This window comes from Leuciscus leuciscus (genome assembly GCF_965113295.1).
Source record: "Leuciscus leuciscus genome assembly, chromosome: 2".
Classification (NCBI taxonomy): Eukaryota; Metazoa; Chordata; class Actinopteri; order Cypriniformes; family Leuciscidae; genus Leuciscus; species Leuciscus leuciscus.
The window spans coordinates 25,318,256-25,340,178 of NC_138726.1; the positions used below are offsets into that span (position 1 = coordinate 25,318,256).

At 36.1% G+C, this 21,923-nt stretch overlaps 1 protein-coding gene across 3 annotated transcripts in view; it reads right to left on the reverse strand.

Annotated features, from left to right (window-relative positions):
- Positions 1 to 675: 675 nt before the first annotated feature.
- arhgap36 (Rho GTPase activating protein 36) overlaps positions 676 to 21,923 on the reverse strand; it is a 35,089-nt gene continuing 13,841 nt past the window's right edge. For 2 of the 3 annotated variants that reach the window (XM_082162548.1, XM_082162550.1), the window contains 12 exons: positions 19,174 to 19,330; positions 16,207 to 16,275; positions 12,573 to 12,853; positions 9,924 to 10,122; positions 8,177 to 8,232; positions 7,104 to 7,254; positions 6,375 to 6,523; positions 5,116 to 5,292; positions 4,657 to 4,745; positions 3,297 to 3,493; positions 2,628 to 2,959; positions 676 to 2,044 (listed from right to left, as the gene is read on the reverse strand). In XM_082162548.1, coding sequence (XP_082018674.1) covers positions 1,973 to 2,044; positions 2,628 to 2,959; positions 3,297 to 3,493; positions 4,657 to 4,745; positions 5,116 to 5,292; positions 6,375 to 6,523; positions 7,104 to 7,254; positions 8,177 to 8,232; positions 9,924 to 10,122; positions 12,573 to 12,853; positions 16,207 to 16,275; positions 19,174 to 19,330 — 1,929 coding nt within the window. In that variant the 3' untranslated portion in view covers positions 676 to 1,972. The remainder of the gene's footprint in view (positions 2,045 to 2,627; positions 2,960 to 3,296; positions 3,494 to 4,656; positions 4,746 to 5,115; positions 5,293 to 6,374; positions 6,524 to 7,103; positions 7,255 to 8,176; positions 8,233 to 9,923; positions 10,123 to 12,572; positions 12,854 to 16,206; positions 16,276 to 19,173; positions 19,331 to 21,923) is intronic. The other variant, XM_082162549.1, reaches the window with a different exon arrangement.

Genomic DNA, 21,923 nt, shown 5'->3' on the forward strand with positions numbered 1-21,923 from the left:
TTTTGTTAAAAAAAAAATGTTAGTAGTTATTAATAATTAATCAAATAAAAAGGTTCCATCTCACAAAAACATAAACCGAGTTGGGATTATAAGGTTCTATCTCCAGTAGATTCAATATCCAATCAAAATCAAAAAGCCAATCAAGCTGTGTGCTTGTATTATAAATATATAAATTGATTAAAATCAATGGTTATATAGGCTACATTTATTCTTTGAAGTGTGGGGTTTTATTTGTAAAAGTGGAGATATAACCTTATAATTCCAAACAGAATCAGAGCTCTCAGAATTATAAGGTTCTATCTCCATTTGGGCCATCTTAAAAAATCCCATTTCCAAATGTGCCAGGATTTTGATATTCTATCTTCAAAGTACCTGTAGGGTGATGGTCTTGTTGAGCTATAATAGTAGATTATACTACATAACAGTTTTGCCAGCTGGGATGTAAAAACTTTGATGCTCAATATCTCAGAACTACCCTAAACGGAGATAGAACCTTATAATTCTAAGCTCACGACTTATTATCGTGCTTTACAAGCGAAGACAACGGGAGAATCGCTAAAATGTCCAGAAGAAGGAGAAAATGTTTAAAGCCAAGAGACAGAGAGACCAACAAAAGACCAAAAAACTACCGTAAAGGTGGAAAGGTTTGATGACGGAGAAAATCCTTTTGAATCATGAATTGAATCTTTTTTTATTGGGCAGTAAGGGAATTCATTATTGTGTAGACCTCGCTTTCTAAAACTCGCTAGTATCAGTGCTATATACAACACACTGCCATGACGTGCTCTAGGAAAACTCGTTCCTCCGAATCGACTGTTCGCCATTACGAGATGTCAAGCATTCAAGTGGGAAACATAGCATGGAAGTAGTCTAAACAAAACAAAACAATCATATTGTAAACATTAAACCCAACTAACTACATTCTAAAATGATGAAAAATATTAATTTGTATCTCTTATTTATCCATGGTATCCCAACTGAATATGAAGCAAACTGTTAAGTGATAATGACCACACAGGCTTGATTTCCGCTCACTGATTACTGTAGTAATAGTCAAACTGATTACTATTACACTAATGTTTCTAGCATGTTATATGTTTGGCAACAGTAGCTTTTCATTTCTTAAACAACCATGTGAGAGACACATCATGGCCACATTCCAGGATGACAATTGTCAAGATTCATCATGCTCAAATTATGAAAGAATGGTTGGGTGGGATCATGAATTCAAGAATCATTTTCACACATGAATTGGCACCTCCGAGGCCAGACCTTAAATTCATTGAAAGTCTTTGGGATGTGCTGAAGTAAACTGTATAGAGTGCTTGGCTCTTGTATTGTCAAAGATCTTGAGCAAAAAATGATGCACCTCTTGATGGAAATAAATGTTGTGATGTTATTTCCATCAAGAGGTGCATACATTTTTGGTCAAGATCTTGTATTGACAATGCAAGAGTCGAGCACTCTGTACAGCACCTTGATAATTTAAAAAAGTAATTTAAAAAATGATTTATAGTAAATAAGGAGTTGAGAAACTACCTTGATCTATGTGTGCAAAGATGACCTGGCTCCAACTCAATATATAGTCCATTAGATATTTTGCCCTTTCAGTTAATGTGCATTTCTTGATCAGTCTTGCATTTAAGCTTGGTGGGTTGATTGTATTAGAGTTTGGAGTTTTTATTAGACTGCCAGCTATAGAAATGGCAATGCTCACTCTGAACAGTTTCACCCTTATTGGAGGAAATCCTGCCTTTAATCCAAAACAACAGTGAGTCCAGCATTAATAGAGATCATTTCAGATATTTGGACAGGATCTAGTCAAATGCAAGTTTAATGTCAATGTAATGTTGACACCAGTAAATATCACCCCCTTGTGGTTCAGTGATGCCATGAGTTCAGAGCATGTTCTCCAAAAGGTAAAAAGTTATAAAAAAATATCCCATCCTTCAAAGAAAGTCTTCCACTCCACCTAATTTTTCTGAGACTGTGAATGGTCGTTGAAGAAGTTTTGCAGCGAAGGGCTTCTCCTGACAACAGGTATCTGAAAAGCAACATGTACAACATTTAAGCGTACAAATAAAAATAATTCAAAGCTACCAAATGTACTATATACACTTTATTTAAAAAAAGGAAATGTTGTTGATATATGTAAAAGCTTCCATAATAGTGAAGACCAAGCCTCAATCAGCTGCCAATACATCAGAAAAGGACTTCAGAAAGCGTTAATGCTAATGTAAACAAATATAATACGAGATGTCAGCTTTTGACTATTTTGAAATGTTCGGTTCCTGCTGAGTGCATGTTGAGGATTCATGTATATAAAAGCTGCTTTCTATTTAGAAAAGGTTAATTACAGCCTATGCTATATATGCAGTTCTGACAGGTTTATAATAATTCTTTTGATAATCTAACATGCTCTTTTTCTAGAAGAGTGGGGTTAGTTAAGATTATATAAACAGTATAGTGTCCACAGATAGATTATATCTGTGTGTGTATCTACTGCCAGTTCTCTCTCTACAATTGTACCGGTCCCCCCGCCCCACACACACACACACACACACACACACACACACACACACACACACACAACACCCACACTACATCTGTTCATCTATGGGTCATACTATAGTCTCTGAGCCTGACACCTTGCCGGTGAAAAAGTCCCAGAAGTTGCTTGGCGGCTTGCTGTCGTCTGACGTCGTGGATGAGGCGTTGGAGCTCTGTCGAACCCAGATGCCCCTCTCTCTAGGACTCTGTGGTTGCGAGCCACTGTCCTGCCGCCCCAGACTGAAATGAAGGCGCTCCTCTGAGCAGGTCTGTCTTGAAACGCCTTGCCTCTGCTCCTGGAGCTCATCACTCTGGGCATTAGCGGAAGACTGGGTCAGACTCAGCAGGTTGTGGTGGGAATGAAACTGCCTCATTTTAACGATGGACTTGGGTGGAACCTCAGAGGAGCCTGTTATACAAAGCATAAAAGAATATCCATACAATATTTGCTTGCACTCATTTACACATGGGAAAGTACACTACCATTCAAATGTTTGGAAGATTTTTTTTAAGAGTAATGAATACTTTTATTCAGCAAAGAATGCATTAATTGATCATAAAACACTATCAATATTTCACAATATTACCGTTTCTACTGACTCCCTCCCTACTTATCCCAACATTTGAATGGTAGTGTAGATAATAATTCCATAATTAAAATTGAGGCAGAAAACAGAATCCCAAAAGTAGGAAGTAGATATTACTAGCCTAACTGCCTCATTGAGAAGAAACTCAGCACTACTCACGTTTCCTGTTAGTGTTAAGATGAAGAACATTGAAGAAGACCTCACTGCTCAGACTTCCTATCGCAGATGTCTCTGGATAAAGAGGACACAGTGGCTCCAGGGATGACAGGTCATCACTGGACTGACCCACAGAGTCCAGAGACGCCTGTGTGTCCCTCCGTCCACCAGAGTCCGTCTCTATTGTAAGGCTGCTACTACTGCTGTCACAAAGGAGAGATGTTTTAGACTTGGTGTTAAGAGTGAGGAAAAAATGCAGTCTAGTAGTTTAAACTTATTAACTATGTAGACATAATAAATCACATTACAAACTGATTTGAAGCAAAAAAGTATTTGAAAATCTGACAAAAAGACAAGTAGTACAACAAGGCTGTTGTTTTCTCACTTGGCGTAGAAACAGCATTAAATACGCCATGATTTAACAAGCAGATTACATCATTCGCAGTGCGTCAGTGGGCGGGCGCTAAAAAGTTTTCCCCGATTCTCTGATTGGTGGAAATTTATTTGTAGAATCATTTTACCAGGAATTCCAGAAGTAAAAATAATGCGGGCTGATGGCTTCAAGCATATACTATTAAAAACCTTTTTGCTCGCAGTAGATTTGTAGGGATTTGAAGGGTTAGTTCACCCAAAAATGAAAATTATCTCATAATTTACTCACCCTAAAGTTATCCTAGGTGTATATGACATTCTTCTTTCAGCCAAACACAATCAGAGTTATATTAAAAATATCATGGCTCTTCCAAGTTTCAATAATGCATTACAGTAATCCAAACGGCTCCAGGGGGTTAATAAAGGCCTTCTGATGTGATGTGTTTTAGTAAGAAAAGTATCCATATTTATAACTTTATTTTTTAATCACTTAAAAATTCTTGTTTTAGACTTCTAATTTGTGACCGATGTTTAGTTTGGCTCTATTCGCCGGAACTAGACTCGCGGACGGAAACCAGTGATTATAGTTTATAAAGTTATACATAAAAAAACGCATCGCTTCTCTTCAGAAGGCTTTTATTAATCCCTTGGAGCCGTATAGATTACTGTTATGATGGATGGATGCGCATTTTTAGATCTTCAAAAACGTAATTACTATTCACTCCCATTGTAAAGCTTGGAATAACCAGGATATTTTTTAATATAACTCTGATTGTGTTTGGCTGAAAGAAGAATGTCATATACACCTAGGATGACTTGAGGGTGAGTAAATTATGGAATCATTTTCATTTTTGGGTGAACTACCCCTTTAAAGGTTATTGTTAAAAATTAGTTTTACTTCCAGAGTAACTTCCGACTATTGCCCTAATAAAATCCCATATTCATTATATATCATTCTTCTATTAGATCTATTATCAGTCAGAAAGCTGACCTGAGTTTCCTGCGCAGCAGATAGTCAATGACGTCAGGGTCCGTCTGAATGAGGCTCATGAGCACCTCCTGCTGCAGCTCAGCAGACACCTGTGCATGAAATAAAAAACACACACTCGAGAAATAATTCAACAAAGTCATCTTTCAAGCTCTGTGCATGCAAAAAAAATATTGTATCATATCTAGGCCTACGATATTATCCATTGTTCTGTTCTTCCAGAAAAACATCTGAAACATTATTTGATCATTTGCACTTTCTTCCATGAAACACGATAGGATAAATTCGGGAGTTCTGGTGGCCTTTTGAAGTATTAAAGCTTCAGTCTCCATTGCATTTATCCTTTTGAGTTCCACAGAAGAAAGTAAGTCATGTGAGTTTGGAACAAAATGTTCTTGTTTTGAGTGACCTAATAGTATTCTCTCTTATCATTCCACACCTCCACTCATCTTTCTCTCTCACCATGAAGAGGTGTTGGTGGTTCTGGAGGAGCATTAGGGTGACGGAGATGATGGCTGTGCTGTCCTCTATGCCCAGAGCTTGAGGGCTGAGCTCTCTCTCTGATCCTCTCTCTTTCTGCAGGAGATTGGGCCCAAAGATCACCGCCAGGTTTGCTGCCGTCATCTTGTTACCTGAGATCTAATCACAACACCAATTTAAAAACAGGTCAGAACCTTGATTCGATTTTTAAAATTTGATTCGACCAATAGTGACAGTCATTTCTGGTGGGACTGTCATATAATTTATTGAGTACTGGCATTATTAAATCTGGCACTGTCAGTTACAGGACAATGGTTTGTTGGTTTACACAAGGGTGCTTGGTTCCAATCCTGCTGAGGGGATTTATATATATATATATTTATTTATTTTTGCAACTACGGTATATGTCAGTGGATGTATATAAGGGGCAGCAGTGTATTCCCTTCATATCCAGCTCCAGCTCAAAGATATAAGGTGAATATACCAGACTTTTGAGACTTTTTGAGTGTGTGTCCAGTTTATGAATTTCAGTAGTTCAGAATGCACTGCTAAAGGTTTTGCTGTCACAAATAGGCAAAACCCCTAATGCAATACTATAAACTAATGCGGAATGTGTGTTTAAACAACTTTGCAAGGTATTTCTGGAAAATATTTGTTTTAATAAAGATTCCACACATACAAACATGCTGATGCAAAAAAAAAGCAGATGACAGAGAAAAGAGAACCACAATTAGAATCAAGTATGTAATGTAAATTAAGGAATTATTTTAATAATAATTATAATAATAATAATAACAAAAAGGATGGCAGAAAAATAACAACCCCCACAAAGATTTATAAATCATACTAAGTGATGTTTTATGAAAATGTAAAAATGCTTTTTGTGATGAGTAGGTTTAGGGGTAGGGGTTAGAATATACAGTTTGTATAAAAAACTATGTTTATGGAAAGTCCCTATAAAACATGGAAAACCAACGTGTGTGTGTGTGTGTGTGTGTGTGTGTGTCTGTCTGTCTCTCTACTGTATGTATGTAATCCGTGAATTGCAATGGTTCTTTAGGCACATAACTATCAGAAAAACGAAATTTAGTTTAAATATTTAAAAACAATGTCCAGCTATGACATAGCCACTCATACCACACTTAACTGAAACATCCCTTGTTATTGCATAATAAAAAAATTACACAATACATTTTCCTTGGTAAAAACATCTGTACCATAAATGGACAACTATACCATACCTCCTGCTGGTTGGGTCCAGTGGAGCTTTTTGCGTTCTCCTGTACTGTATGAAGAAGCGTCAGGAGCCTCAGCAGAGTGTCACAATTACAGGGTGGCAACAAGTACAACAACTGCTGCAGGTATGTCAACTGATCTGCCCCTCTCAACTCTGTGAGACAAACACAAAACATCTCGTAAGGTGAGCATAAGTCATAACAGCTAATACAATAATGAGAAGTGTGATGGATATTTGTGACCCTGGACCACAAAACCAGTCACATGGGTCAATTTTTTTTCAATTGACATTTATACATCACGAATAAGCTGATGAAATTTGTTAGGATAGAACCATATTTGGCCGAGATACAACTAATTGAACATCTGGAATCTGAGGGTGCAAAAAAATCTAAATGTTGAGAAAATCGCCTTTAAAGTTGTCCATTTATGTTCGCGATTGTGCTGCATTCACTCACAAAAATAAATGTTTATATATTTACGGTAGGAAATGTACAAAATATCTTCATGAAACATGATCTTTACTTAATATCCTAATGATTTTTGGCATAAAGAAAAATTAATACAATGTATTGTTGGCTATTGCCACAAATTCCCATGCGACTTATGACTGGTTTTGTGATCCAGGGTCACTTTTATTGAATTACACCATTAAACTGTGTATGCTGATTCCTGTATAATAATAGATGTTAAATAATTTGTGAGTGCCTGTCTTTACGACAGTATGCTCATACGGTTAGCGTGCAGAAAGGCCCGGTAGAGTTCTCGTGGTAACAGGGGGTCAGGCATGTCCCTCAGAAACTCCTTCAGTAATGCAGCCACGTCATGAACGCTGTGTTCCTCGTCTAACACGACATCTATCCCCATGTCAAAGTCCTCGCGCAGCTGAAAACACACAAGGATACAGAGGGATAAAACATCATCAAACAAACTGCCACCACACACAAGACTCAAGCATCCCATGTATCCGGTTCCTGTATAAACACAGCATAATATACACACACACACAAATCACAGTCAGTCTGAGGTCAGCTACTGTATGAAAACAAGACACTGTACATGTCTGTACTATGATCAGTATTTAAAACATTCACTGTTAAGGAGACTGTCATTGCACAAAAAGATAAATCAGTGTGTTAAAGGGTTAGTTCACCCAAAAATGAAAATTCTGTCAGTAATTACTCACCCTCATGTTGTTCCAACCGCGTAAGACCTTCGTTCATCTTCGGAACACAAATTAAGATATTTGTGATGAAATCTGAGTGCTGGATCACTCCTCCATAGGCTGCTAGGTGACCGAAACTTGCTGGCCCAGAAAAGTTATTAAAGAGATCGTTAATATAGTCCAAGTGACTACAGTGGCTCAATCTTAAGTATATCAAGCGACAAGAATACTTTTTGTGCGCAAAAACAAACAAAAATAACGACTTTATTCCACTATTCATTTCCTTCTCTCTGGGCCTCGTAGTGTTTTTGCGCTGCGCTACTGTGTTATACGTCACCACCAGCAAGTTTGGGCCACCTAGCAGCCTATGGAGAAGTGATCCAGCACTCAGATTTCATCAAAAATATCTTAATTTGTTCTGAAGATGAACGAAGGTCTTACGCGGTTGGAACAACATGAGGGTGAGTAATTACTGACAGAATTTTCATTTTTGGGTGAACTAACCCTTTAATATCATACTGACAGCAGTGTGTTTCTAGATATGAAAGACAGGGGGCGCATGCCACATGCGAGAGACAAATGTTGTGTATGGTGCAGTGACACAAACTGGCTCTAGAGAGCAGATGGAACTAACAAACTTACTTGACGGACTCTTTTTTTGGAGCTGCCTACACGGAAAATCCCTAAAGTTTGTAATCCTGGAGAGAGAGAGAGAGAGTAAACAAGTGCTGGGGTCATCTTTCATCTTCCTGATTTGATATCTTTTTTACTGTTTTAGAGTGGCGTCTCATCTGGGTGACCTTCTATTTGTAACCTGAACCAAGGGTGTGTTATGAGCCTGAGGATGTACTCAAATTATTTCACTTATGTTTCAGGGAAAGAACAAAATTCTCAAAAATTACTTGGGTTTACATTCAGTATTTCTAACATGGCATTTCTAACTATTCCCAGATAGTTCATAAGCATTTCACTTATGCCTCTTAAAGTGGTCTTCAAATCAGATCAAATCATTCTTGAATTTGAATTAAGGCCAAACTATAATTATAATTTTAATTAAATAGAATTAAAATGGAATGAAATTCAAAGAAATTAAAGTATACAAACACACATGCTTTTATGAACATACACAAAACGTACAGGGTATTTCCAGGAACATGTTAAAAATACAATGTTTAAAATGCCACCTATTGAATTTTGTATTTAATTTGTGCATTGTATTATTTTTAATTAATTAACTTTAATGGTGGAATATCACTTTATTTTCCACAACAAACTAATTTGCTTATTCAAAATCCCAGCTAAAAAAAAAAAAATTCTAAACTTTTTTGCAAACGTTCCGATTAAGTTATATCTGAATCTTCCCTGAACTTTCAAAACGCCAGTTTTTTTTATATATTAAAATCATTTTATCTTTGTTAACGAAAGTTATGGGAAAATTCTATTTTGTAATTTTGCAAACATTATGAAAACATTACTTTTGAATTTTCTCGGAACAAACAAGTAGTAAAAAAAACAAAAAAACAACCTTATACGAACGTCCAACTAAAATGTTTCCGAAATTTTTTTTCCATGAACGATTTAATACATGTTGGAATTTTAAGAACATCATTAAAGACCAAATAACATTGAACATTCTATTAATAACTAAATAACATCTAAAATAACGTCTAAATAACATTCTATTAATGTTACTGGAAGAACATTTGTACATAACTTTAAAAGAACCTTGCCATAACTTTACGCAGCCCCTAAAGGGACATGATGATGGAAAAAATATATAAGATGGGCGGAAAAATTGTCAAAGCTTTTGTATTCCCTACCCTGAGAAACGTTGCACTCGCTCGCAATATGTTTTCGTTCTCCTGAGAAACTTTGCATTTACTCGCAATACTTTTGAGGTCTTTGCGAGCGAACGCAAAGTTTCTTGGGGGGAACGCAAAAGTTTTGCGAGCGAACGCTAAAGTCTTGAAACATATTTTTCCCTCCCATCTCATTTTTTCCACTAGAAAGATTTGCAAATGTTCCCTGTTGGGATGGAGCTAAAGAAAAAAGAATATAAAGTTGTCTAAAAACAATGTGGTGTATAATTTGTAGTGCTGTATGTTCAAATTGAAATTGTTTTGATGGATGGGTTAATTTGAACATGTATATGTTAATTTAATCAGTTAAAGATTGCGAAAAAGTTCTATACCCAAGAAAAGACACAATCAAATGAATTATGTAAGTTGTCTTAGCCTAATGAAATTTCCCTACTGTTTCAAACTAGTTTCAATTGCAATTCAGTACATTTCTTTGCCTGCCAATCTAATTCAATTTTCAATTCAACTTCCTGTGCCAATTTAAACTTAACGACTGGACATGTTGCGCTGTAATGATGTTTGCAGCTCACCGTAGTTCTGAATGTGGTTACAGCAGCGCTCTACCACTCGGGGAACTTGTCTGTAGATGGGGTTGAGACTGAGTTTGGCCTGTGTTCGACCAGCAGCCTTTTTCATCTCCAGCTCATTAGGGTGAGAAAGCTGCAGAGCTTCCAGTAGTCTGGACTGACTCTCCACCAGATCAGAGATGCAGTCAACAGACATCCCTCCCTGATATAGAGAGAAATAAAAGAGAGTTAGTCATTAAGGTCAGTAGGAATGACGGTTAAGGTATATGATGTACGTAAGGCGTAAACGATGAAGGTCAGAATGACAACATAAATTTGAGCGAAAGCCTGTTCCATTTACAGTGGATTATTAAAAAAGGTAAACACCTGAAACACTTTCACACTGATCAGTGGAGCTCAAAGACAGTTAGAGAGAAAAAAATGAACACAATAAATCTATTTATGCTATGTATACGAAAGAAATGTACACAGATTTTATAAAAGCTTTTCAAATGTCAACACAATGATGACTGAATGTCAGTAATTTGTACTTTTTCCTTTCTCTCTCCATGTTTGGGTGGACAGAATGGATAGTTTGATTTGGCAAAGACACAGACATAGATCTCATTCCCTCCTGCTGATATGAAGCCACCCATTGAGATGTTGTCTCCAGTCATAGAGAGAGAGGTATGGAAATCTCGCATACGGCATCAAACAATAACCTGAATCACGCTGACTGCTGCCTGACTCAGTAATAACAAACATAATGTTTATGGCATTCCTCATATTAATATTCATAATCTACAATTTAATTGATGTCTGTGTTCTTGTACCTTGAACTAATTAACACTGTTTTATTTATTAAAGTTATTTTTTTTGTCAAGCCTGTCACATTTATTTATATAGCGCTTTACAGATTGTTGAAAAGCAGCTTCACAGTAATAAACAGGAAAATAACAGTGTAAAAGTTCATCAATTATGAAACGACTTCAATTTCAGCTCTACAGAAGACAATAGTGTCTTTAATTTAATTTAGTTAATTGTTGATTAAATTCGGTTCAATGACGGTGTCAGTGTTTTAAAGCTCGTCAATTAATTTTAAAAAGTCTTATAGTTTTTTTTTTATATGTTAGGTTTCATCAAATATTGTTTTAACTGTCCCATTCTTCAGTCTTTTTTAAAGCCTATATGATCACTCAGTGAAATGTGCAGAATAAACTCAAGATCGGACTGAAATGATCAAATAAAATATAAAAAAGTATTTGATGACAATTCCTGAGAATTAACTTTATATAACTTTTTAGATATATAACATATCAGTCTGTTTTACAGAATCTCAAAAGACCAAGGAAAATCTGATTCCTCAAAAATGATTTAATGAAGCATTTCTGTCTTTTTTGTATTTCTGAATACATTTTATTCTTGACAGAGTAAATGAGAACAGTGAATTATCTATTTTTTTTGCTTTTTTATGAACAAGTTGCTCAGATAGGGTTACAAGCCTCAGCCAGAATTTTATCTGTGAGATGTACCATATCGGCACTTGACCGCGGGGAATTCTCTGAATGCCAGCTTAGTGATATCAAGCAGTTTCTATTGGCCCTGATTTATATTTGTGTAGATAAATGATTTATATGAGTGTATTTTCCTCTTATTTGCTCACGTATGAGATGTCAGCAACAATCTCTCACAGCAACAACAACGCAGACTGTGCATAACTGTGTTATGTTGTCATGTATAGCTATCAGGCCTAACGTTATTCATTCATTTGAGTTCCAGATGTTTTTTGAGTTAAAAGTTCAACATGACCTGTGTATTGTGTTTTAATAAACCGCTCCTGATTACTAGATCAAAAGACCCAAATCATCTTAAATCTACATTTATTTGTTTATCAAAATGAAAACAATAATGAGTGATCAAAAGAGTACATCATAAAACCATCTTCTTCTAACCCTACACAGAAATTATAAAGAAATGGCAAGTATCACAATTAATTAAACAACAAAGTAGAAAAACTGAAATAGTAGGCTATTTTCTTGTAAAACACACTCCAAAAATCTTTCTTAATCAATAAAACGTTGAAAAATATTTTTTACAGTATATAATAATTATTTATATCGGGACAGGGAAACTGCAAACTTTCATCATTCGTCCATTCCTGTTTATGTCAAAGAAAGAATGTCAGGCAAGGCAACTACTATCCAGTTGAAGTCGCTTGAAGCCACAACAACTGAACCCTGAATCGAAAAGAGTTTGTAAGCAAAAAGGAGAATAGACAGTACATGAAAGAAAACATCCATAGCCTCACATTTGCTGTGCATTGACTAGTTTCACAAAATAATGTCTTTTGGTAACAATACCAGTTACTATTTTCCTATATTTGCCTTGCCAAGTTCCTTTCCACCCTCGTCTGATATGAATAGCAATCGTTATGTCCATCAGATTCAATAGTGGAGCTGAAGCACAACTCACATAATGACCAAAACAATGTTCCTCTGCAAGTAACTTGTAGTTTTATGCTTCGACTGCTAAAGGGTCAAACGTCCATACAGTGGTGTAGCTTTAAATGTACATACCACAGCTTTTAGGAAACATGACTTTTGATGAGCTTTCTCGTGAGGATGTTTGGTATACAGTAGTTCTAAAGAAATATGCACACATTGTTTCCCTTACCCGTCTGTGTGAGCGTGAGGTGTTGTCCATGAACGCTGATGTGGCAGGTTTGCTGTGGACCTCCAATGCTGGTGTTGAGGCAGCACCAGGTGAAAAGGCTGTATTGCCCAGTGGCCGGTTTCCATTTTGCTGCGATTTCTCGGCCCGGAAGTGAAGAACACTGGCCTCCAGGTCCAGACAGTCCCGTCGGCTCTCTTTCAGAGCATCCTGCCGCTGCTTGTGTGCCCGATCGTTTGCAATTACCTGGGCGAGAGGGATACCGAACGCTTTGGCCGCAGACTCTGTGGGAGAGACAACAGACAAATGATTTTAACAGTAGGCCTATGGACCTTTTAATTCATCCTTATTTAAGTGCACGCTTTAATGTTTCCATAGTTTCCAAATCAATTAACTCTCTTAGATGTAAGAGACATGTCAAATGTTTTGAAAGGACAATGCTAGTTTTTACACTACATTTCAGGAAGGGAGTGTGTGAAAAATGGCGTACTCATTCTTTATCTTGATAAATAATGACTCAGTGAATCAGTCTATTCTTCTTGTTCATTTACTGTTCATTTACACACTTTACAGTGCTTCAACAGCACTATTTTCTATTTGCTTACACACTTTACCATTCACCAATAGGAAATGTGTTGCAATTTGACACTAGACACTACAGGCAGAACCATTGCTTTTCTGCATTGGTCAATTTTGAGATTTTGGGGCTATTTTGCTTCCATAACTTATCTTTTTATATATATATATATATATATATATATATACACACATTTAAATGTTTGATTGTATTACACTTTATCTATTTGTGTCTGTAGATTTCAATTACAAAACATATCTTTAAACACAGTTTTCTCAAAATGAGTTTTTTTCTTCTGCACCGAGTCCGAAATCTCGCACTTACACCAAACATTCCAGTTTTATTTCTGTAATTTTTTATTTCTTGGCTTTATCCAATGTTCAGATTTCTGTTCTGGAAATGTAAGAAAATTAGTGCATATTTCATAAGAAAATGCATTATTTTCATATTTAAACAACATTTCACCAAACAGTTGTTAATGTAGGCTACTGTGATTAATCAGCATGTTAATATTTGATTGTCCCCTGTGGCTTATTTTTGGCCTATTTAAAAGAAAACTGCACATTTAATTTGTTAAATAAAGCTTTAAGTATTAACATATTTTCATATGTTTAAAGTTGCATTTAAGATCCATCTGCCACAAATCACATTTAGATTTTTACATGACTTGAAAGTATTTATAAATGCTATAATGTTTCAGATATCTCCAGCTTCAGTATGATCGGTATCTAAATGCACTCTTCCCTTATGAAGAAAGAAATGTGCAATATTACCTTGTTTTTTAACCAGAAATTGCACAGATTTTTTGCTCATCTGTAGGTAAGCCTTTTAGACAGTTAACATTTTACTTGATTGACTGATTGCTGAACTAATTAAAACATGAGACGTATTAGCACTTTAAAAATAAAATCCACTTCTGCAGGATCTCACATGCATTATTAAAAAAAAGAAAAAAGCTTTATTTAACATAAAGCAGCTTAACTGGTATTGAACTTAACCCATCCAAGCTATTTATATCGAGGTGGAGGTACAACGTGTATACGTAAAGCACTTTAAATAGCATATTTAACACTCTAAAAGGACTACACTGAGCTTACAGCTGATCTGTTTTGGCTGACAAAGTAACACAAAAGCAGAGCAGCCTTGTCTTGTCTTGTCTTCTCTTCTCCCCTCCCCTCTTCACAATCCCTTTTCTTCTATCTCTGCCCCCAAGGCTTAAAGATCTGCTGGCGGGTCAGGTTAGTCTGGTCCACTGGCCGCTAGTCCTCTGATAAGCTTGGATGGATATGGGGATTGAGTCTTCTTTAAAGATGTTCCTCCCTCTACCCTATCAGCCTAGTCCTTCATTCAGCCCTCCCCTCCCGACACAGTATGCCTGAACCTGGAGCTGACGCACATGTTGAGAACAAGAGCCAGACTGTGGTTGCAGGTGGCAGGCGTTTGGCAGAATGCCAGGAACACGGTCAAACAAATCCGTCCGACTGAGAAATCAGTGTTGCTTTAGCTCCGGCACCGCTCAGAGCAGCTCTGAAATCAGTTTGAGCTCTTCAAGCAAAGTTAAACACCATAACTATTAAGTAACTTTGTAACTACATGTCAACTAACTCTCATTACAGTATTAGGAGACTGTTAGGGTTAGGGTTAAGTGTTAGGGTTAGTAGAATAAGTTGACATGTAGTTGCAAGGTTACTTTTAGTTAGTAGACTGTCGGAAGTGGACCATTGAAATAAAGCATTATTTACAACATTATTATGTAGGCTACAACACAGTATTATAGCGTTTCAAACATACACTGGCTTTAGTAAGATTTTTAAAAAGAAATTCATACTTTTATATAGCAAGGATGCATTAAATTGATCAAAGGTGACATTTAAGACTGTTACAAAAGATTACCATAAATTAAATTAAACTAATTCGGTTCTTTTGAACTTTCTATTCATCAAAGAATCCTGACAAAAATGTGTCATGGTTCCACACAACAGTATTAAGCAGCACAACTGTTTTCAACATTGAGAATGATAGGAAATATTTCTTAAGCAGCAAATTTGCATATTACGATTTCTGAAGGATCATGTGACACTGAAGACTGGAGTGATGATGCCGAAAATTCAGCTTTGCATCACAAGAATAAATGAGACTTTAAAATATATTAAAACAGATAACAGTTATTTTAAGCTGTAATTCTGCTACATAACTGTTTTTACTGTATTTTAGATTAAATAAGCCTTGGTGAGCAAAATAAAATTGTTTCAAAAACAATAATAAATCTTACCAACCCTAAACTTTCAAATGATTCTTCGAATTCTTTGAATTCTATACAATTCAAAAGTCTGCAAAAATCAGCTCTCCAGTCTTTGATGAGTATCCTCACGTAAACTGGTTTTATTGTTTACACACATTATACAGGTTGAAGGAATTGTTAACAGTTTCAGAATCGTTTAGATGGTTTCAGCATGTGAGTCAGTGTATTCGAGCCACTAAAATGATCCCTACAAAGACAAAACCTAAGATGAACACCTAAATAGAAAGGAATGAACATGCATTGCAGGGATGCAGATTGTTGAGAGTAAAGCTACATTAATGTAAAGTATCCCGTGTCTTAAAGTCTTAAAGCTGTGTGTCTTAAAGGCCTATGGGAGATTTGCAAGAACTGTGACCCACCAAACAGTCTTGGCAACCAGACTCTGAGGATTCACAGAGGGAGCCGCCATTTTTAAGTAACTGCTAAGTCTCTATTCTGCCATGTTCACTAAAAAAAGACTTTGTAGTGTTTTTTTTTTTACTATTATTACAGTTTTAATGATTTAATAAGGACATCACGAAGATATAAAGTTACAAATATAAGTTGACATTTGGATGAAATTTGACAGTTTCACTATCATTTTATCGTGGTTTAAAATAAAATAGATCACTTGAAGACATGACAAAGTATATATTGGTTGTTTACCAGAGATACAAGACCATCTGTGCTCAGGAATGCTGCCTGGCAAACACTTAAAGACAATGTGATTCGCCACAGATTTAAAGATCCGTGAAAAATGTAATAAGATCATCTCTTACCTCGCTCTTTCTTTTCTTTTGAGAAGGAGTCAAACTTTCTCCGTAGTGATTTCCTTCTCTTACGAATCTCTGGAGAGAAAAAAACAAGATTATAGTTGGTTTTGTGTATGGACCTGTAAAAATATTTGTTGCAATTAGTTAAAAACAACTTAAAAATTGTTTTGAGATAACTTAAATATCCAACTTAATTCAACTAAATTAACGTTAACTATAATAAGTCAAGCATGAACACCTACTTTTTTAAGTTGAAACAACGCATTATTTCTTATTCTAATGTTAAATTTTAAGTTGTGATAAATAATCACAGCAATCTTTTTTTTACAGTGATAGAGAAAATAAAAGATATACATATATCATAACACAAAATATGTTATGTTACTAAACTAAATGATACACTACTTTGCAAAAGTTTGGGGTCGGTAAGATTTTTTTATGTTTTTGAAAGAAGTGTCTTATGCTCACCACAGTAAAATATATTATATATTATTATATTTCTTTGTTTAAACAGTGATTCTTTTTTTTCATAATTCTTTGATGAATAGAAAATTCAGAAGAACAGTGTCACTCCGGAACAATCCATTCTTGTTGAATTAGTACTAATTTCTAGTAAAAAAAATCTTACTGACCCCAAACTTATAAATGGCATTGTATTAAATTCTAATTCTTAAAGCTTCTGATTTGCATACCAAATGCAATATGTTTATCACACATTTCAACACATAAAATAGCTAGTGGCACATTAGGTAACACAAACATCTTAACAGATGCATGTAACAGCAAGGCTTCCGTTTCCAAAATTTAAATGTGTTCCATTTAGATGGCTGATAGTGAAGCAAAACCCATTAAGCACCAAGAATGGGGACAGAGCTGGCAAGGCAAGCACTATATAAAACCTTCATATTCAGTGAAGGCTGTGAGGAACACAAAAAAAACGCAAAAACATTTCCTGGATAGATAAACAGCCCCAATTATCCTTAATTTTTGCTAGAGAAAGAGCATTCTTTCCAAATTTTAGAGCTGAAATTAAGTAGCTAAACTAAAATCGCTTTGTCTGTGTGTTTTCATGACCCTGATGTACTCTGTCTATACGGCCCTCAGGAGAACGATAAAAGTGGGATTAATTGTGATTCCCTTTAGTGGGTTAAAACTTACTCCACAACATTTTAAACTCAAAACAATCAATAGTAGTGTTTACACCATCAAACCTTTTCCTCCTTAAGTTCTGGTATGTTGGTGGCATTTTGCTGTGCATTGAACTTAAAAAGATATACTTTGACTGGTTTGAATCAGATGAATTCATAAAGAGGTCTGAGTTGTGGAGCTGAGGAGAAAAATGCAAAAGATGCTGTTGAAATGTCCAGAGAGATAGAGAAAACAAAAAGGGATTGTAGCACAAGCAGAGGGGCTTTAGGTGGGGTCATATTCCCATGACTGCAGGAAATGAGAGTTTATTTCTATGGCAACTGCCCCCAACCTTCCCCACACGCCAAGACATCGTGGGCTAAAGCCCCCATCAGAGGTACGATTAGGGGAATGAAGAGAGAGCAAGCAGAGATATTTGCCTGATTTAGGATAAATAATCTCTTCAGGCCAAAGCAGAGAGGAGCAAGAGACTGAAACAAAACAATGACAAGTCAACAGCTTCAGCCTGCATAAAGCTAGAGTTGACAAAGATTAAGAATCACAATATTTCAAACAGGATGCAGCAAGTTTGAAGAATGGAACTTTCAAATAGACACCAGCTAACCAGAAAATTTAAAAAAGCCAAACGCCGAGGTCAATCACTCTTGACGTGCTTTCTGAATTCTCTTAAGTGTTTTTCCCAAAGTTTAATTTAACTCTCCAAAGGATATTCATCTTCCCCAAAAATAGCTGCCAAACACGTTGATGATAATTCCAAGAGGAGCGGCTGAGTAAACCACCAGGCTGAATCTGACAGATTTCTCCTTTGGGAGGAAAATGTTCCGTAAATTTTCCCATAAATTGTGGTGGCTGCTTCCCCATGGGTCAGCTAGAGTGCCGTCTGAGGTCTTCTCACAGATGACCAGTTGAAAACTTCTATGGCGAATAGAGGATGACCTTTCCTGATCTGACCATGTGAAGTTGCTTGTACATGCTGGGAATACCACTTCCCACAAAACAATGTGTTTTTCCATGGTAGGACAAAAGGGGACTCTCGCATGATACCTCAAAACACAAACACATAGGACTGGCTAGGATAGCTTGTTGAGGGTGAATAAATTATGGGTAAAAATGTTTGGGTGAAATAACTGTCTACAACAAACATGACCCAAAACAAATGTACACTAAACTGTCTTTAAAACCAAAAACTAAAATGTCATAAAAGTATGATGAACTGCAATGGCTCAACAATATACAAAATTATTAACATGACAAATGTATAATATTTATCTTGCATGGTTTTGCTTATGGATTTCAAAGGATAAGGACGTCACCCAATCTGTCTATGTTTACATCTGCCTAATTTGGCTGCTTCTGCCAAGTGAACCCCTTTTTAGACACAGCCAACAAAATATATAAGTCTATTTACAGCTATGCACAATAATATGGTTAATTACATTTTATAAATTGGATTTAGAACAATTTTTTCCTTGCTGTCCATGACGAAGCAGCCTGGAACCTATTTTTAGGTCAAGATGAGCCAACACTGGTGTTTAACAATCTAGGTATGTATTGTGTTGATACGGCACTGCTGTACTCTATCTTACATTTGTCTTTTCCTCATAGTACAATCTTATCTGAAGAATTTATTTTTGGAAGTCCCCCCAAAATACCTGTGAACTGACTGTGATGTATTTGCATAGATTTCTTGGGCATCTGTCTGAAACAATCATATCTTGACTGTGACTCTGCAATTTATCGTGCATTTAAATCTATGCGCTACTGAATATAAATTGTCACAAAACGTGTTTCAACAACACGCATATCACTGTAAAGGAAATGTACCTCTAGGAATGCTGATCTTAAAGTCCAAGTCTCTTCTTTCCAAGTGGTAAAGGGCCACCTCCTGCAGACGTGCTCTTTCCAGCTCTGAGAGGCTTTGGATGGTAACCGGCTGCAGCCTCACGCTCTGCCCCAGCATGGTGGCCCACGTATGGTCACCCTGAGACAGGCAGGAAAAGAAAGAAAGCAGAAGTGAAACATTGAAAGGATTATCTTCAGTCTCAGCCTGCCTTTTTTTGTCAGAGTTTGGTTGTGACCCAGCTCAAACACACCTGTTTGTCATTTTAAAGGGAAGCTGATTCATGTGTTTTTGATCAGAGCTGGAATTCTGCAACAAGGCATATCTCCAAGATGTACCCTGCCGAAAGTGATATAGTGCAGTTAAAGTGCTTTGCACACCTCTTACAAACCATCCATTAAATATTGTACAGCAAAAGTTTGGGTTAAAGAGTGTAAAATCCCTCCCAACAGTCTTCAAGAGACATTTTTAGACATTCACAGATTTAGATAGGCTTTTTCTCCCTAATAGGAACATGTCTATAAACATGCCCTAAAAGGCCCTGTATGGGATACTTAAAAAACAAAAAGCCTAAAGGTCTAAGCACTTAAAACATGCTATATGCAAAAAAACAAACAAAACAAAAAAAACACAATTTGAGCTTCTTTGTTTAATTTGGGTTCAAGGATGGCTACTTTTAGACTTGGCAGCAGGACTGTATTGGGTAAACACACAATAGCTAGTGGACATTTTTTTGACCTAATGTAATTCCTCTGACAGCTCACATCCTGTGTGTAGTCATATGTGTTGGCACATCTGATGTGTTGACAACAACGAGAAGAACTGAAAGCTAAAACAATTACTGAAAGGAAATGTGCAGCTGATCAGCCTTGATGCTTACTAGAATGATGTTAATAACTAGATTAAAACACAAAGTCTTGTCCTGCTCTATAACTGAGAGATGTCCTTTTAGAGTACCAAATGTGTTAGGTACTCTTAAATTGTTAGAATCAAATCTATGCCTCCAAAACCAATTACGAAGTGACTGAACCTCTACATGAGGCAATTAAGGTCGATACTCTGGTTCTAAAGCCGCAATCCATGACTGATTAAATGAACGTGCGAGTTTTCATCTCACTAGGGTTTAATTGAAAGCAGGAGTGTGTCTGTAATCTGTTTCCTTGTGTCCACGTGGGAGGTCACTTTCCACTCGAGTTGTGGTCACGCAACATGCCAACCGGTGTCGAGAAAAGGACAAAAGTCGCAGGTAGTGCGAAAACAGCATAACATCCATCAAATATCCTGTTGATACCAGTATTTCGACTGCAAGTAGTCACTGTAAACTGTTATTTGTGAGGCCATCTCTTTTTGAGTTATAATTGTAAATTCATATTCAAACAAAGTAGGTGTTATGTTATGGAACTGTAAGCATCCCTTATACATGTACAATATTTTAAAGGATCAAGTTGCAAACTACTTGTAAAACAACAGAAAAGCTACAGTTGTGTTGATCGGCTGAGCAACATGTTCATTAATGTCGTGTCATTTCAGAGTGTGAAGATGAGAGAGTCTTCAGGGCAATACAAGACACAAAATCTTTCCTTTCCCCCTCCTCTGCTCTTGCCCTTCTCTTTCTCACATACACTGTCCCTTCTTTTAAAACAAAAAAGAAAAGGTCATGAACGAAGGGAAAAGCAAAACACTAACAAATGTAGCATTACCCCATACTTTAAAGCCCACTGAAACCCAAACCACCATCAATCATCAGGAGTATTGTAATCATTTACTGGACACAAACGCTTTTGTGAGAAACACTTGCCTTCAAGAAACCAAGCAGCCATAACAAACTCAACACACGTCCTATATGACGTACAAGGAATCTTGGTCTAAAATCATAAAGAAAAAATATTTTTTTTCTAAATTAAGTGCATGCCTATAAGATAATTATAGTTCAAATAGGTAAATTTGAGTGTATATCATCTAAGAAGAAACACCCTCCACACCACTCCAGTTGGGATCAAGAGTTTATAGGATATAAACAGTGAGGGGTAAGTGACTCTAAAAAAGTCATTAATTACTAGCTACTAATTACATATTCAACAGTGTAATGATGATGTACTAATTACTCTCTCTAAAAAGTATTGCATTACTTATTGCTAATTACTTTCTAAATCCCATATCAACCTTGACCAGTTAAACAATCCAAGGATAGACATGAAACTGCTCTTTTAATTATTTTAAATAAATATAAAATTGCATAAATTATCCTTGAACTGACCAAACTATTTAAAAATTAGACATTAAGTTTTGATGTTAAATCCACTATTGTTTTACTGTGTATATAGATTGTTCTATAGTATTTAATGCAATTACACCAGAAGTAACTGTAATTAAATTACAGAGCAATTAAGATCCCTTACTTTACTTTTTCAAGGGAAAAGTAATTAAATTGCAATAATTAATTACTTAGTAATGAATTACACCCAACACTCACTGGATATAAAAGTGATTATAGGATATACTGTCAATATAGGATAGTGCCTTATATTTCTCTGTGAAAAAATGTAACTAGAAACAACACAGAACAACAGTGAGAGTACCATCACTTCCATTCTGAATAAAAATGAATTTATAGCTAAGAGCTCTAAAAAGTTCACCAGATGGTGTTCATAAAATGTATCCACTACAAAAATTCCAACCCTCAACAATCAAACCCTACTAACCCAAGCACATCTTGAAACCCCTAAGAAGAGGA